The 17,309-nt window shown below is 39.5% G+C and overlaps 1 protein-coding gene across 10 annotated transcripts in view; it reads left to right on the forward strand.

Moving 5' to 3' along the window:
* The window catches only part of stxbp5l (syntaxin binding protein 5L), a 124,478-nt gene that overhangs the window by 89,229 nt on the left and 17,940 nt on the right, over window positions 1-17,309 (forward strand). For 3 of the 10 annotated variants that reach the window (XM_089003505.1, XM_089003507.1, XM_089003509.1), the window contains exons 19-21: window positions 5,469-5,620; window positions 8,147-8,215; window positions 9,299-9,364. In XM_089003505.1, the coding sequence (XP_088859631.1) occupies window positions 5,469-5,620; window positions 8,147-8,215; window positions 9,299-9,364 (287 nt within the window). Of the gene's footprint in view, window positions 1-5,468; window positions 5,621-8,146; window positions 8,216-9,298; window positions 9,365-13,010; window positions 13,116-16,520; window positions 16,575-17,309 lie in introns of all 10 variants that reach the window. The other 7 variants (XM_089003506.1, XM_089003508.1, XM_089003510.1 and 4 more) reach the window with 4 other exon arrangements.

Below are 17,309 nucleotides of genomic sequence, written 5' to 3' on the forward strand. Positions count from 1 at the left end.
ACATGCAAATACGGAGGGATGGTTTTCTGACACGTGACTTGTATTTTGCATATGCCATGAATAAAAAAGTGGTCAGCGGGGGTGCGAAGGTGAGGAACTTTGCCCTGTTTACTGATCAGTAAAAGACAAATCTGTTCCGGAGTCCAACCGAGTCTTTTCATTCCAAGTTCATACTGTCCGGGTGAATTCCCTGAATCTGAATTTCATTGCTCCTTTTAAAAAAAAGAAAACAGAAGTGTTGTGCAGTTTGGAGACGAGGGTTGTGGGGAAAAGGGAACATGGGGGCAACAAAATTATTAAAAATATGAAAAGAGGTGAATGCTCATAAAAATAAATAAATCAATAACAACAACAATAATAATACCTCCATCCATTTTCCAGACCGCTTCATTGTCATTAGTGTCTCAGGGGACGCTGGAGCTGGGACACTGAATTGGTAGCCAGACAATCGCAGGGCACACAGAGACAAACAATCATCCGTGCTCACACGCACACCTAGGGACAATTTGGAGTGTTCAATCAGCCTGCCATGCATGTTTTTGAAATGTGGGAGGACCTGGAGAAAACCCACACAGGCCTAGGGAGACCATGTAAACTCCACACAAGGAGACAGGACCGGGTCTTACGACCTCGGCATGGTGAAGTAGTCGTGCTAACCACTCGACTACGGGGGCGACACAATTAAAATAATACTACTACTACTACTACTACTACTACTACTACTACTACTACTAATAATAATAATTTTTTACACAGGCTTTCTATTGTATTTTTGAGGCCATCAGTGTTGAGCCATCACTTTAATCCTGAATTGGTTCTAGAGCAGAGGAATAGCAATTGTCTATGGAGCTTTTGGGAAATCAAGTTTAACTAGAATAGCAGTCAGAGCACAGATTGAACAATCCTACGAACCATCTGCTGGTCTGAATGTGTCCCCAATTATTACACTGAAAACTATGTGGTCATAAATGTTTTGTTGATAGTAGCATACTTTGAACTCGGAATTCATTTTATGAGCAAAAATAGATAAACTTAGTTTTCAAAATAATTTTGAGGAAACAAGAGAACAGTATCATTAGTATATATATATATATATAACATTGTTTGTTTGTTTGTTTGTTGTAACATTACGAACAGGTTCCTGAGGGAGCTCACTCCAAAAGAGAGCAATGTGTCCTCACTCCCTCTACATATTGCAATTTTTTTTGTTTTGTTTTCAGGTTAGTAATGTTTAGAAAGTTATTTTCATGAAACATTTGTCAAGTTAAACAGCATACAACATGATTGTGATGGATGTAGAATAAACATGTGTTCACAACCTCGATGACATCAACGTCGAGTACTTAGGTGCACAAGATGAGAAGGTTTCTTCAGCCGTCATCTGTACAAAAGTGAAGGTTTCGGACGTTTCGCCTCCTATCCAAGAGGCTTCGTCAGCGAACTAAAGTCTGACTGGTCGTATCGGCCCCATTTATATATCCCTAATGTCCAGACCTGGTGGCGCCGGACACAGCTATGATAGGTCCCTACTCTCAGGTTGGGGGGGGGGGCGCGGGACCCCCCCCCTGTGGCCCCACTGATTGTTCCTACATTCCTGACTAACGATTGGCCTATTACACCCACTCCCCCCGGTATCACCTCATCAGCATAACGACCCTCATCAGCATTGCGAAAGTTGCCTAACCTGTTTTGCCTGAGCAGGCTATTGTATGAACGATCCAAATTGAACCTCACAGCACCAGACCGGTTTAATGAAGGATTTTGTTGTTTTATAAGAATCGCCTCTTTCACCCCCCTTTCAAACCATCTATGTTCTTTCGCTAAGATTTTAACCTCATTGTCGTCAAATGAGTGGTTGCTAGCTTTTAGGTGCAAATGTACTGCCGATTGAGGCCCACTAGTATTATCCCTGCGATGTTGATAAAGTCTTTTTTTGAGAATTTGTTGAGTCTCCCCAATGTACTGCTCTTTACAATTTTCATTCTTACAATGTATGGAATAAACTACATTACTTTGTTTTTCATTTGGTAGCCTATCTTTTGGATGCACTAATTTTTGCCTTAACGTGTTTATCGGTTTGAAATAAGTAGGAATTTTATGTTGCCAAAGGACTCTTTGTAATTTTTCAGAAACTCCTGCAATGTACGGTACTGCTACTCCTCTCCTTTTAGAATCTTGAGAATTATTGGTTTCGTTCGCTATTCTTTCTTTCTGACATTTGTTGAATGACCACTGAGGGTACCCACAGTTAGTGAGTGCTCTCCTGATATGTTTTGACTCCTGTTCTCTACCTTCAGTGCTAGTTGGTATTAGTTTAGCCCTATGCTGGAGGGTTCTGATAACTCCTAGTTTATGTTGTAAAGGGTGGTTAGAGTCAAAAAGTAAGTATTGGTCAGTGTGCGTAGCCTTCCTAAAGACTTCTGTTTTTAGCGCTCTGTCCTCTTTTATAATTACTTTACAATCCAAGAAGGCTAGTTGGTTCTCTTGAATGTCCTCACGAGTAAATTTAATGTTGAAGTCTACAGAGTTGAGATGATCTGTGAAGGATTGAATTTCTTGTTTCTTAATTATGACAAAAGTATCGTCCACATATCTAAACCAGTGTCTAGGTTTTGTCCCTGGGAAGGATGTGAGGGCCTGTTTCTCCATCTCTTCCATGTAAAGATTAGCCACTATGGGTGAAACTGGTGAGCCCATAGCACAACCATGGATTTGTTTATAAAATTTTTCCCGAAATTATAAACAAATCCATGGTTGTGCTATGGGCTCACCAGTTTCACCCATAGTGGCTAATCTTTACATGGAAGAGATGGAGAAACAGGCCCTCACATCCTTCCCAGGGACAAAACCTAGACACTGGTTTAGATATGTGGACGATACTTTTGTCATAATTAAGAAACAAGAAATTCAATCCTTCACAGATCATCTCAACTCTGTAGACTTCAACATTAAATTTACTCGTGAGGACATTCAAGAGAACCAACTAGCCTTCTTGGATTGTAAAGTAATTATAAAAGAGGACAGAGCGCTAAAAACAGAAGTCTTTAGGAAGGCTACGCACACTGACCAATACTTACTTTTTGACTCTAACCACCCTTTACAACATAAACTAGGAGTTATCAGAACCCTCCAGCATAGGGCTAAACTAATACCAACTAGCACTGAAGGTAGAGAACAGGAGTCAAAACATATCAGGAGAGCACTCACTAACTGTGGGTACCCTCAGTGGTCATTCAACAAATGTCAGAAAGAAAGAATAGCGAACGAAACCAATAATTCTCAAGATTCTAAAAGGAGAGGAGTAGCAGTACCGTACATTGCAGGAGTTTCTGAAAAATTACAAAGAGTCCTTTGGCAACATAAAATTCCTACTTATTTCAAACCGATAAACACGTTAAGGCAAAAATTAGTGCATCCAAAAGATAGGCTACCAAATGAAAAACAAAGTAATGTAGTTTATTCCATACATTGTAAGAATGAAAATTGTAAAGAGCAGTACATTGGGGAGACTCAACAAATTCTCAAAAAAAGACTTTATCAACATCGCAGGGATAATACTAGTGGGCCTCAATCGGCAGTACATTTGCACCTAAAAGCTAGCAACCACTCATTTGACGACAATGAGGTTAAAATCTTAGCGAAAGAACATAGATGGTTTGAAAGGGGGGTGAAAGAGGCGATTCTTATAAAACAACAAAATCCTTCATTAAACCGGTCTGGTGGTGTGAGGTTCAATTTGGATCGTTCATACAATAGCCTGCTCAGGCAAAACAGGTTAGGCAACTTTCGCAATGCTGATGAGGGTCGTTATGCTGATGAGGTGATACCGGGGGGAGTGGGTGTAATAGGCCAATCGTTAGTCAGGAATGTAGGAACAATCAGTGGGGCCACAGGGGGGGGGTCCCGCGCCCCCCCCCCCAACCTGAGAGTAGGGACCTATCATAGCTGTGTCCGGCGCCACCAGGTCTGGACATTAGGGATATATAAATGGGGCCGATACGACCAGTCAGACTTTAGTTCGCTGACGAAGCCTCTTGGATAGGAGGCGAAACGTCCGAAACCTTCACTTTTGTACAGATGACGGCTGAAGAAACCTTCTCATCGATGGACCACTCCTGTACGACTGAGAGCTTACACAGACGTTAGGTGCACAAGGATAATTACCTGCTCGCTGCTAACGTCATGTGATTGAGCACCTTTGTTGACACTGCTAACTGTGCTGAAGCTCCCATGATTATTTTTAAAGGTGGTATGTTAATATGTTCACAATGTTTCATAATGCAATATTAATTAATATACATGTATAAATAAAAGCTAATGTTATGGTAAATAAGTCTTTTCTGTGTAATAGCCCCCTTTGCACTGTTACCCTGCTTACAAATTTGTGATTGTGAAACCATAGCAACGAATAACTTACTATAACTTAATAAGCCACAATAAAAGCTGTTGTGGAAATAACTACGTATTGAAAATGATAAATTTTAAGTTAAAGAACGTTTTGTTTTATATTTTTGTCCATGATAAAATTGAGGCATTTCCCTGTAGCAGGCGCACCTATTGCACATTTCCAGATCAAGCCTTGCAATATATCAAAGAACTGACAAATTGCCACGTCCTTGTCAGATTATTGATTATTAGTCAGATTATTAGTAATTTGTTTATTAGATGAAATAGAGCGTTGGGAAACTGGGACCATGTCTTCACCCATTCTCTACATTACTTGCTTTTTTTCAGGCATTTATTGCTGGCTTAAAGGACAACCAACACCATTTTTTTTGTTTTCTATCCGGCATTAGAAAAACGTTTTATAACATCTAAAATACCCAAAACACGCAGGCTGATATTTTTAGTCAAATGCAAAACACCAATAAAACTGTACCGTACTATAGTATTTTTTATTTTTTATCTTTTACTTTTTATTTTTTACATACACTGCTAATAGATTTCAACTTTTTTTACAAGCAGCTGCCAAACAGCAATACAATATTGTGAAGTAATTGAAAATGTAATGTAAAAATGTACACTATTTTCCGGTGTTTAAGGTGCACCCAAGAGCCTTGATTTTTTTCAAAAGCTGACCCTGTGCCTTATAAGCAGGTGTACCTTAAATGTGAAGTAATACCGAGCCACAACACATCTTGCAGCTACTGTCAACAGCCACCGAATCCATTTCCCCGTGTATAAGAAGTAGTGTGTAACCCCAACTTCTACTGTAGCACCTTATAATGTGGTATGTCTTATATTTGGTAAACCATTTTACATGTCATTCATTGAAGGGGCGTCTTAATACAGTCCGGTGTGCCTCAGACACAGGAAAAGTTTGGAAATACACCATTCATTGGAGGGTGCGCTTTATAGTACTGTCCCTTATACACCGCAAAATACAGTGCAGGTATTTGGATGACAAAAATGTAGCTGAAATACTGAGCTGTTCAGACATCCATCCGCTTGTATTTTTGTGTCCCCAGTTTGGCATTCGGCAACTGTAATGGCCTTGCGGTGGTCGACTACTTGCAGAAAACCCTCTTGTTGTGCATGTCCACTTTGGATTTGTATGGCGCTGCTGATCCCTATCAACGCCTTACCCGCTCACCCCGCAGGAACAGACAGTCCACCTCAGGTAGTGAACACAAACATATAGACACATACACACAATTTATCTGTCTGTGCATGTAGTTAACTAACACTCACCGAACACCCTCTCAAACTTTAAGAGTCAATTACGTCGGCTTCATTCTTCTTTGTGCACTTGCACTCCTCGATCTTCGATGGAACTGCTTGCATAATTGGAGGCTGATCGATGTTTAATCTGGACTATCCACGAGAACCTTTCATGGTTAATCAATAATGCAAATGGTTTAATTAGATTTCTTAAGGAATCAATACCATTCCCCTTTAGGTCTTAATCAATCAATCAAACATTAAAACTTGCCTCTTGTTGTAAATTGTTTTGACCAAGTATGAAACATGTTTAAAAAGAATCCCGAACATTAATTTCCATGACAAATGTGATTATTAAATATGAATGTTTAACAGTAACCCACTGAGGTATTTGATCTGTTTAATTTCAAAATACAATTTCTTACACTGATGGGACATTTTATTCAGAACAGTAGTCTGAGAGTTGACCGATAATTAGTTAGTATGGCTTCGTTGTTTTCAATGTAGAATTTATCATATTCCGAGTGAAGTAAAATGGAGCTCATGCTTGAATATTGTATGTTATTTTATCTTTTTGTTTGTTTGTTTGTTTGTTTGTTTTTATATTTTTTAATCAGGTTCCCATATTGTACAGGCACAATTCTTGCTTTTTACATGACATTCTTTAAATTATATTTTTAAACTCGTTGTTACACTGAATGAATTTAAAAGACCAAACACAACTCAAAACAGTACTTGATCTCTGTCATTTTGCCAAAAATAGGAACCAACAGCGACCATCATTATTAGAGTTAGTCCAACAAAACATTTTATGAAAAAAATCCCCTTTTTCACCTTTCCCTCTCACACAATTAAATACAAAGACCAAAAAAACAACAACAACAATCCATTCACACATATTTGCCTGTCACATATCTGCACTCTGATGTGAAGTGCATGTTAATAGGATACATGTGTCAGACTAAGCTGCATTTTTATGCATGTTGTCCTTTCAGTTATGTCCTGTCTATATTTTAGCACTGCTTGAACTGAGGCCTTAAGTCAAAAGGCATTCTGTCTTGTTGTCCCGCCTGATTTATGCTTCCCTCTTTCTTGAAACTGATCTTCACTGTCAAAAGACTCTTCTCCCCCCACAACCCTCACACTAATGATCAAAATGTCCACTCTGTCTCTGAATACATTATCTACAGCACAGGTGTTTTTTTTTGTTCTTTTGACTTCAAGACGGCACAGCGAGAGTGGCTGCCTTTCCAGCAGCTCCTGTATTTCGTTTTTCTACTTTCATTCCTTTCATTACTTTGCTGCTGTGAAATGTAAATTTCTCCACTGTGAGACTAATAAAGGCAAATCCAATCCAATCCAAAGTCATGGCCCAGGGGCCAAATCCGGCCCACCACATCATTTTGTTCAGCCCGAGAAAGCAAATCAAACTTGTGAAATTCCATAATGCTTGCTAAAATCCTTGCCACAATTTCATATTTTTGGATGTTAACCACAATAACAGTCATTATTCTTGACCCCAGATTTTAAAAACTAGTTATTCATTAATTTGTTGTATGTAATATGTGGAAGCGATTAAACATTCTAATGAATTCCCCAAATTCATAACGGCCCTCAAGAGGAAACCATAATTACAATGTGGCCCGCAAAAAAATGACTTAGACACCCCTGATCTACAACATCCTTCAATGTTTTAGATCAGACATGCTTTGAAAAGTGGTCGGATTTTATGTTACCTAATATCCACAAGTGTAGCCAGGATGATTCAAAAGGATTTGGTGTTTTCTTAAAAAAGCCCCGACTAGGTAGATGGAAGGTTTCTTTTGAGATTTAGAGGTAACTCTTTTCACCGGCTGTTGTGTAAGTGCTTTTATTGGCGTCTACCGCCCTTCTGGCTTATAAAGGTCCCTCTGTGTTGGCTTTACAAGATCAATTTGCAAAGGGAAAAAAATTGCCAATGTGGCCTTTTCACGCACCACAGGTGGTGCGAGATTTAACAGAATATAATGCTCAACAACAGGACCATCCGACAACAGTAAAATGACACATTTCGACTCTTTCTGTTAGCACGTTTTCATTTAAGAGACCACACAAAAGTTTGGTAATGCACGACGGCAACATTTGGATGCAGCTTGTAGCTAAATGTACTTATACATTTATTTACTTCATTTGAACATTACCTTAGTGTGTCTGCTATTTGATTTAACCTTCTTTTAGACTCTAAGACCGTGTGTTTTATTCTCTTTCCTCCTTTTTTTCCTACATTCTCCCTCCCCCTCCACACACTCTTGGTTTATCTTATCCATCCGAAATTAACTCCAATTTGTTTTCTCATTCACACTAACACCTTTCATAAACCTCTCACCCGCACTCCTTATTTTCATGTTTTTCCTCCTTACCGTTTCCTCACTCTTCCCCTCTTTTCATCTCCGACGTAATGGTGACTCTGTGGCTCCTGGTGTCGGCATGCGGGCCTGCCTGACAGAGTTTTGCATGCGCGGCCTATCGAATTTTTATTCCGATTCAAAGAAAAGGATCCGTACATCCTACCAGAGTAAGTCAAGTCTACCTGATAGGTTATACGATGTGTGTGTGTGTGCGTGCGTGTGTGTGTGTGTGTGTATGTGAGAGAGAGCGAATCTTGCTAAGGCAACAGGGTTATTAGAAAATGAATAAATAAGACAAACTAAAGAGATGCTTGGAATGAAGCTAGCTGTGTCTCTGGCCTCATGATGAAATATCAGAACTGATTGCGCCAGTAAACCCAAGATGCCTGTGCCAACCATGTCCAATGGTTTGCCCATTGCAGAAACAGACACTCTTTGGTGTCTGTTATTATTCCAGTCCAGTTATAATAATAATAATAATAATAATAATAATAATAATAATAATAATAATAATAATAATAATAATAATACATTTCATTTACAAGCGCCTTTCTGAACACCCAAGTACACTTTACAATAAAAACAATACATAAAACAATAAAATCATGAATAAAGCAATACATAATAAAACAGCAGATTAAACTAGACCATGAAGGCACGTTATGAATGTTATATGATCCATTTGATGACCTCGGATCTTGAAAGTGACAGTGAGTAGAGTGAAAATAATACGTGCTGAATTTGTATGAAAAAAAATGTATAGCATTCTGGGTTATTCCTTAAAAAATGGGGACAGTAAAAATAACACCTCTTGTAAAGGCTTGTGCATGATGCATGCATTCAAATTACAATCCTTAATGCGTTTAATTGGGTTTTATACTCTAGTGTATGTTACTTCAATGTGAAATTTGCCTTACTTAACATCGATGCTGTGTTACTATCATGTCAACATGTCAATGTACGCCAGAATTCAGCCACTCCGTGCCTGAAAATGAACAAATGGCAAATTTTGAATTCCAAACCCGCTTCATGTAAATATAATGTGGACTGAACTGATATTCTTCAAAATCTGGACAATAATCCTCAATATCTAAAACGCTGAATACAATAGTTCATTTTTTCCCCTCAAGGTTCCGGGTGGCTGACTCTGAGCTTGATGCACCTGTTAAATCTGTTCAATCAGCTATGTCAAAATAATCACACAAAGCGTCTGTATATCTCTTCCTTTTGACTGCCATGGGCGGTGGCAGGCCTTACTGAACTATCTGACAACCAGCAGTCTGTTGACACGGAGAGAAGCAAGTCGCCCACCTCAGGTAACCAATCACACACTTGCCCCAAAATCATGCTACTCTAGAGTATATCGCTTGCTGCTATGAGGCCATGCGGGGATGCCATCATCTGCAAGAGCCAGCAGCCACTGTGTGGTACTTCTTTCTGGTGTCACTTGATCCCTTTTCCACGCTGTTGAACATATTTGTGAAGAGCAGCAAATAACATATGGTTGGTTGTTTGCAAAAAAATAATAATTTTTACTCGAGTGGTTGGTTTATCGTTAGGTCCAAAATCGGCTTGTTCGGTGTTGCGTGTGATTTCAGAATGCATTTGTGTTGCAAGCTGTTTGCCAGACAAAGGAGGAAAGTCAAGTCATGTTTTTTTCATGTTGTGGTTGTGGTGTGATTATTTCATTTGATGTGCTGTGTGGTGGGCTTGTTACGGCTCTTTCTGTTGTGCTGCTAATAAAAGCTTGTTGTTGCTGCCATATTGAAAAAGGATTAACACTTGAACTCTGATCCATCTATCCATTTTCTAATCCGCTTATCCTCACAAGGGTCGTGGGCATGCTGAAGACTATCCAAGCTGTATTCAGATAGTGTGCGGGGTGCACCCTGAACTGTTGCCAGCCATTCGCAGGTTCCACATAGACGAAGAACCATTTACATTAACAATGAGGCCAAACGATATAAAGTGTTCCATTAACCTGATGTGCATGTTTTTGGCATGTGGGAGGAAACTCAAATACCTGGAGAAGACCCACACAGCACAGGGAGAACATCCAAACTCCACACAGGAAGGCCAGAGTGTGAATCAAACCCCACACTTCTGTTGGGTGTTATTTTTGGAGCATACAAACACTTAATTTAGAAATGGAAAAGTGTTTGTTTATTTTCTCAGTTAGCTCAGAATAGATGTGTCACTGTAGATAGACAAATTCACTGCTGCTCTGCCCCCGGATATGCAACATGATCAGTGATAATTTGGCATCTGGGAAGCCTTTGGATGATATCAGTCTTGCTGTATATCATATATAAATGTGTTACAACTGCTCTTATGTTGGTGGCCAGGTGTGTTGACGAGACCGGCAGACAGAAGACATTGGTTTGCGGCCGCTGACATGAACAGAAAATGTGAGAAAGCCATGAGTGGCCAAGCTCAAGCAGGATGAATAAGCTTGGGATTTGTGCCTTGGCAATTTGAGGAGCAAAGTGAGGTGTGTAATTGAAGCTCCAAGTGTCATGGCAACCGTGGGGGTGGACATATTATCAAGTATGCGCCCGCACGCATCGGGGGGATGGCGTGCACGTTGATGTGCCCTCCTCAAGAAGAGCACACATGACAACCTGATTTATTTTAATTTGAAGGAAATTTGGTTGAATTGTCTCAACATTTGCCCCCCTCTATCAATTCGAAAACAACCGGGGTGGTCATATTGCATGCATGATTCTTAATGACAGTATTTGAAGCGTCTTGCTGACAATTTAGTGCTTTTATGCAACACATTATTGTTCGGTTCGAGCTCTCCTAAGTGCCATATTGTGTTATGTGGCAAATGAAAATGATCTTGATTTGTGGTTTTCATACAGCATGCTTGTTTTGTACATTACTCCACAGACAATTGCACTATTTCATATATTAGGATGTGACTACCAACAAAGCAAAGCAGATTTTCAGTTTCCCTGCCTGTCATTCAGTCTGTTGTTGTTATGATTTGACTTCGGGACACAATTGGGGCCCGCACAGAAGAGAATCAAACACGATCGGGCAAATTAAATAGATCTGCTTGCCATGTCTAGGGGAGTCTTTTCGAATTCTAAAGGGAAACATTTATTTTTTTCTTTTGTTAGATTGTACAAGGTATGCAAACTGAGGTGGATGTAATGTCCTATCCAAAGGGGTTAGGATTACCCGTTTACCTCAAGTCCATCTGTACATGTGGCTTTATTGTTGTGCTGTTATTTCTGTCCTCCAGATTAGAGAAGGAAGGCTAGTTTATTTGATATGTCTCACATTTCTCCTTTGTCCTGGCTAGTCCATGCACGTTTTTTATACTCCTTTTTGTCATTAGGCGCATTCATTTGCATTTCTCCTGCCTGAAAGCAGAAAACCACCCACCTGAAACCCCCTTTTCGAGTTGTATTTCTCTGCTAGTGCCATTGTTTGAAGAAGCTTTGCACCATGTATGGCTGTAATATAGCAGGGCCAGACCCAGTCAGGAGATGGGCTAATAATCTCACATGTCACCGAGCTGTGCTTTGCCCGGCAGGATATATTTAGATGTGTCCATGTCACGGGAGGAAGATAGTCCACTGAGGTAATGTATGTGACAGTACTTGGTTCATCTGCTGGCAGGTCAATTGGCTTTCTGAAAAGAGGATAACTGGTTTTAATTTGTGACAACTGTGTACAGTATTTAAGCTCATTCCAATTGCTTCAAGGTTTCTAACTTATTCATGATGTGTTGCATGAAGCATTTGACTTTACAGTGGTAATTGGATTTCATTTTTTGTTCATGCATATTTGCATAAATGTGGTTACATAAATCATTATGGTAATGATTTTCTCACAAATGGGAAAAGGGCCTTTGAGAGAATCGCCTCCTTTGCACAACAACCACCTACCTTTACCAAATTTAGTCACCAGCTGTAATCACGAATCTTCACTGCAGTGTAAGGAGCATGCAGTTCAAACCTCTGCAGTTTCAAATGCTTCTTTTTACAAAGCATGAAAAAAGAATGAGTGGGCGACATTGATGTGCATCGTTGCTTCACCTCTGAGACTTTTGTGTTGCCAGTAGATATGATTGCTTTGAATGAAAGATTCACTTGTAACAGTTTTGGCAAAGCCACGTTAAGGCTTTTCTCACAAAAATTTATTACAGGTATTTTTTCCCCAATTCGTATAACAATATCAATCTTGTTGAGATTCAGTAAATTAAACAGTAGGATGTAACCTGGCATAAGCTAAAAAAATTGCTGGTCTGTGATTTTTAAGTGGCAAACTACTGTCTCGTATTTGGAGTCTAGTGCATATTTTCCACAGGTTGCTAAACTCCCACCGTTCCAATGGGTCCCACCTTTGGTGTTGTCAAAATGCCATCAAAAGCCAAAGAAAAATGCAAAACTGAGTTCATCATTTAATGCTGACAGAAGTGAATTTGTGGATGATGTCGCTTCAGGCTGCAGTTTGGTGAAAATTCTGAGGCAGGTTCTGTGTACATGGCAAAAACTGTGATTGAATTACGAATTAGTGTTGCACGACACCAGCTGGGCGATTTACATTTGTGGCCCCCCTATAAAATGCACATCTCACTTTTCACAGGGGGACATTCTTGTGTGCAGTTCATCATTTATTTGGATATGGTCTTGACAGTGCAATGCCTATTTGGCATTAAAAATGAGACAGCTTTTCCTGAAATGAACGTGACAGGTACCATATTTTTTAATGTTGCTGAGGGCACACTCTATCATGTTAAAAATCACTGGAGTGGTGTTGCTGCTGTCACCCGCTTTGGCCAAAATTCACGTCTTCCTATATATAAAAATTTCTTGTTATGAATGACCTCCAATTGCTGTTTTACAGTTACTGGCAAGTCTCTCTTTCCCCAAGTTCACCCATGATGTGTCTCTTGTTTTTCTTTTGCTCTGAAAAGTATTGTTTGTTCTGTTGGATCTCCTATTCCAGTTCAATACCCAACTTCCCTTCATAATGACCCACGCGTCCTGCCAGAGCCTGTGGCCAGTTTGAGAGCCAGCCACTGCAGCCCAGTCTTTTACTTATTGGACAATGGTAAGAGCAGGGATTGTGTCACAGATCCACCCCATCGACATTTGTTTGTGGCTTTTAAACTGTATGCAGAAATAAAGTGGACACTGGCAAGTGGGATGGTTTTGGACCGTTGTCTGGTTCTCTGTTGCGCCATGCATGCTAAGTGGGTTGTGAGCAATAACACCTGCAAAATATTTATACATATTTTAAATAGCTATGCATGATTTCATGAAATATATCAGCTAAATAGTACTCATAATAATGATAATAATATAGTGTATGTTATGCAGGATTTTATTTCATAGCATCTTGTTTTTTTTTAGACAGTAAAATTACACCACCACTAGGCCACTAAATACTTCAATACACCAAAGGTATGGATGGAAAGCCTTCTGAGCCTTTTGCATTTGACTAAAAATATCAGCCTGCGTGTTTTGGGTATTTTAAATGCTATAAAACATTTTTCTGATTTACATTTCACAGCAGCAAATATGGCTGTGCATGAACTGTGAATCAAAAATAAAGTTAATTTTCATTCTACAAGTTAACTGTAGTCATGCTCAAATATCTATAACAGGGGTCGGGAATCTTTTTGAGTAAGAGAGTCATAAAAGTAAAATATTTAGGAATGTTTTTCAGTGAGAGTCACACGCACGCGTGCGCGCGCACAGACACGCGGGGCGCGCGCGCACATACAAACGTGCGCGTGCACACACGCACGGACACACATTGACACACACACGCACGCGCGGCGACTTCTCAACAAAATGTCAAAATGTATTATTTAAAATAACTGTGATAGTACTCACAGTTAACATGATGGTTTTCCGTTCCCCGTGATTGGTAAAAATCCAGGCAAACGATCGGAATGAAATTCAACTTGCCGGTCCAGAGGCGAAGTTACTGCTCGCTAGCCTGCACGCGGGTCATAAGCTTCCACACTTGCTATCTGCAATATACTTCTCGCAGAAGTATATTGATGCTAACGTTAACATGGGGCTTGTTAAAATGTCACTGACATTTGACTGTTTTGTCGATGGAATTTTTTCATTGCTAATTAGAATCAGAACATTTTCTCTCCTCAAAGGCGAATGCTCCAGTGCATTCAAGCTGAAGTGCACCCGTTGGGCTCATTTAAAGAGGCGTTTACCTGTTTCAACATGACGGCCAGTATCATCCAATCAAAATGGCACTTTTGGCCAACCTAAGTCAGTGTCATCCAATCAAAATTGCGCTTTCCGCTAACTGCAGCCCCAACAGGAAATGAACGGCGAAAAAAGCGAGAATAATTATTTAGTTTTATCGGTGAGCCATATGCAATCATCAAAAGAGCCATATATGGCTCGTGAGCCATAGGTTCCCGACCCCTGATATATAAGCTATTTTCGTAAAGTCGATTGAGCGTGTATGACAATGTCCATGCTTTACAGCTTAACGTCAATGTATTTGTGCGCCTCTTGTCATCACTAGTAGCAGGACATCCTTGGCCTTCGACTTGGGAAAAGTGCATATTGCAAGTGAGACCAAACTGCATATAGTTGTTTGATAACTGTGTGCTTCTGGTAATACTAATTAACATCTAGAACTTCACTGGTAGCACACACACATCAACTCGTGCACATTTCTGCCTCACTAGTAACGTAGCTCTCTGGCTAGTGGAGCAGGAATGTCATTTAGTAGTCGAAAATAATAATTCTACTTGCCGTATTTGTTCTACACATGCTGAATTGTCCTACAAGCGTGGACAAAGAGTACACTAATGGATGAATTTTGAGGCGGACATCAAGGGCATCGTTTAAATGCTCGGATGGGTTTTCATCCAAGGGACCGTGTGTTCTAAGATTTGGCTGTTCTAATATCATTGTGAGTGTCCTTCATGCTTTCTTGCAGGTGATTGTCTCACTGCTCCCGTCATCGATGAGTAGACGTGTTTGCTTTATGTGTACAAAATTTGACCATTAGGATCCTTTATAGCAGGTATAGACAAGGGGAAGACAAAGGGTTTGCACTTCTGTGGAACACTTCTCTTTTCTCTCGTGCTTCTTTGTGTTCATCATCGCTTTACCAGTGAGCCACAACATGGCCTTACATTGTTGGCACGCACAACGTCGAATTTCATCTGATAATATTCTCTTGAGCTCCGCCTTCAGCACTGTCTGTCTTGTCTCTTGTACTCAAAGTATTACTCATGAATGTGATGCTTGCTTATTTGAAGCTAGCATACAATTTGTCATCAAGATGCTCATTTGAGTTTTTCAATACAAGATACGTAATTAGGAATCGGTGGGTAAATACTGTAAGGTCCAATTGGACAAATGGTCTGACATCTTTTGATATGTTAATTGAGTGGAAGTTATTCGTGAGGCATTTCAATTCCAAATATCTGACAAGCTCCCACAAACCAACACCGACCAGGGAATTGTAGATAACAATTGATAATGTAACAACAATGTTATGGTGATGATTAAATATGTTCATCTTCTCCCGAAGAAACCATCTCTCAGCGTTTTAGGTTCATTTTTCAAAACATTTTGCATCACTACTCTCATACAAGCCTTATTGCTGTATTTTGAATGCTGCAGCATCTTGTCAAGGTGCTTTATTATGAAACCCACAAAGGAGCCTTTGGCTCCAAGAAAAGTTTTATTTTAATTAGAGGTCTACGAATCCTCTGCGCACAAGCAAATACTGTATATTTTCCTTTCAAATGATCTGTAAACCTGATCTCCCGATGAGACTGTGTTCACAGCGACAAGACATATTAAAACAAATTCATGGTCAAGTTATTTTCAATAAACCTTTTTGTTTCTTTTTTTTGATGGTGAAAAAAATCCTATTCAATCATCTCAAGTTTAAATGACACAATTCTCAACAAACTAAATACTTGCAAAATGTGGTTTACAAGTTCTTTTTGGCCTGCACTGTCTGTTATTTCTTATCTCTGGTCAAATCAGTTTATTTTGACTTCCTTTTCAGGCATTCCCATTCTGTGCATTCTGATTTTTAAGAAAAAAGAATGACAAATTATTGAAACATTCACTTTGATGCAGTAGCTGTAATTGTCAGTAATATGCATTCTTTTCATTTTGGTGCAGCTTGACAAGAATTAATACTGCCTGTACTGTAAATAAACCTGGTCCGATGGTTTGTTATAGTCCATCTCAACACAAATCCAGATACAATGTCACAGTCATTACTGGGAATGTTGATGAGGAACTCCAGTGCAGCATGCAGTTACAAATCTGCACCTGCAGCATTTTGCATGGTCAGGTTTAATTTGAATGATTTGCATTTGGTTTCAATTTCCTTCTTTGACTGCGTTTACGACTTCCTTATGTTCAATTCTATCTTTGTGTTGTATTATTTTGTACAGTTTTATTTTTGAAGGGATTAACTGGTGCTTTGTTTCCTATCCCTTTGTTTCAGTAAAGGGGCCCGGCAGAAAGTTAAGTCTGCCAACAGATCTTAAGACCAATCTTGGTACGGTAGGCGAAAGCCAGCAGTTTACATGTGTATTCTTTTGAATCATTTGATTTCTACTTTTGTTGTGTTTTCTAGGCTTTTATGTCGCTTTATTCTTATTTTCACTTCAGTTTCCTTGTCACTCTCTCCTGTTTAACCAGACGGCCTGACATGTTTACACATTTTCTTTTCCCATTGGTCTCCTCTGATTTGATTTTTTTTTAAATCTTTTATCATCATTTCTTCAACATTTTGCAAGTGTTTATATAGGTGACTTGTAATCCATAAATCTGATTTCAACATGAAGCTTTCTATCACACTATCTTGACTGGTCCATCTGCTTATTGTTTGCAATCTTTCCTCCATCGGCAGCGTTGCTCGACAGTGAATGGATCACACGCTGCCTCCCTCATTGTAACTGGATCATTTTCTTCTTTAGCAGCATTGCAGCAACTTGAATGTTCTCGCTATACATGTCCAATCGCATTTTCATCATTGTGGGTTCCGTCTTGCTCTGCCTCTGCAGTACACCACATGCTGTCTCTCTGTCCTTAAACTACACATGTGCAGATATATTCCACTTAAATAACCTTATGTTTTTCTTGCAGCCATAGCAAAAGTGGAAATTGAAATTTCAAAACGTAAATCAAAAGAGATTTCAATTTCCATGTTCTGTTTAAGGTCATTGGCATTTTGGAGTACATTACAGTTACCAGTAAAATCGTCTGAATTTGTACGTGTGGGTGAATGATG

This window comes from Hippocampus bargibanti, linkage group LG08, assembly GCF_051943395.1.
Source record: "Hippocampus bargibanti isolate YZ-2025 linkage group LG08, ASM5194339v1, whole genome shotgun sequence".
In the NCBI taxonomy this organism is placed as follows: domain Eukaryota; kingdom Metazoa; phylum Chordata; class Actinopteri; order Syngnathiformes; family Syngnathidae; genus Hippocampus; species Hippocampus bargibanti.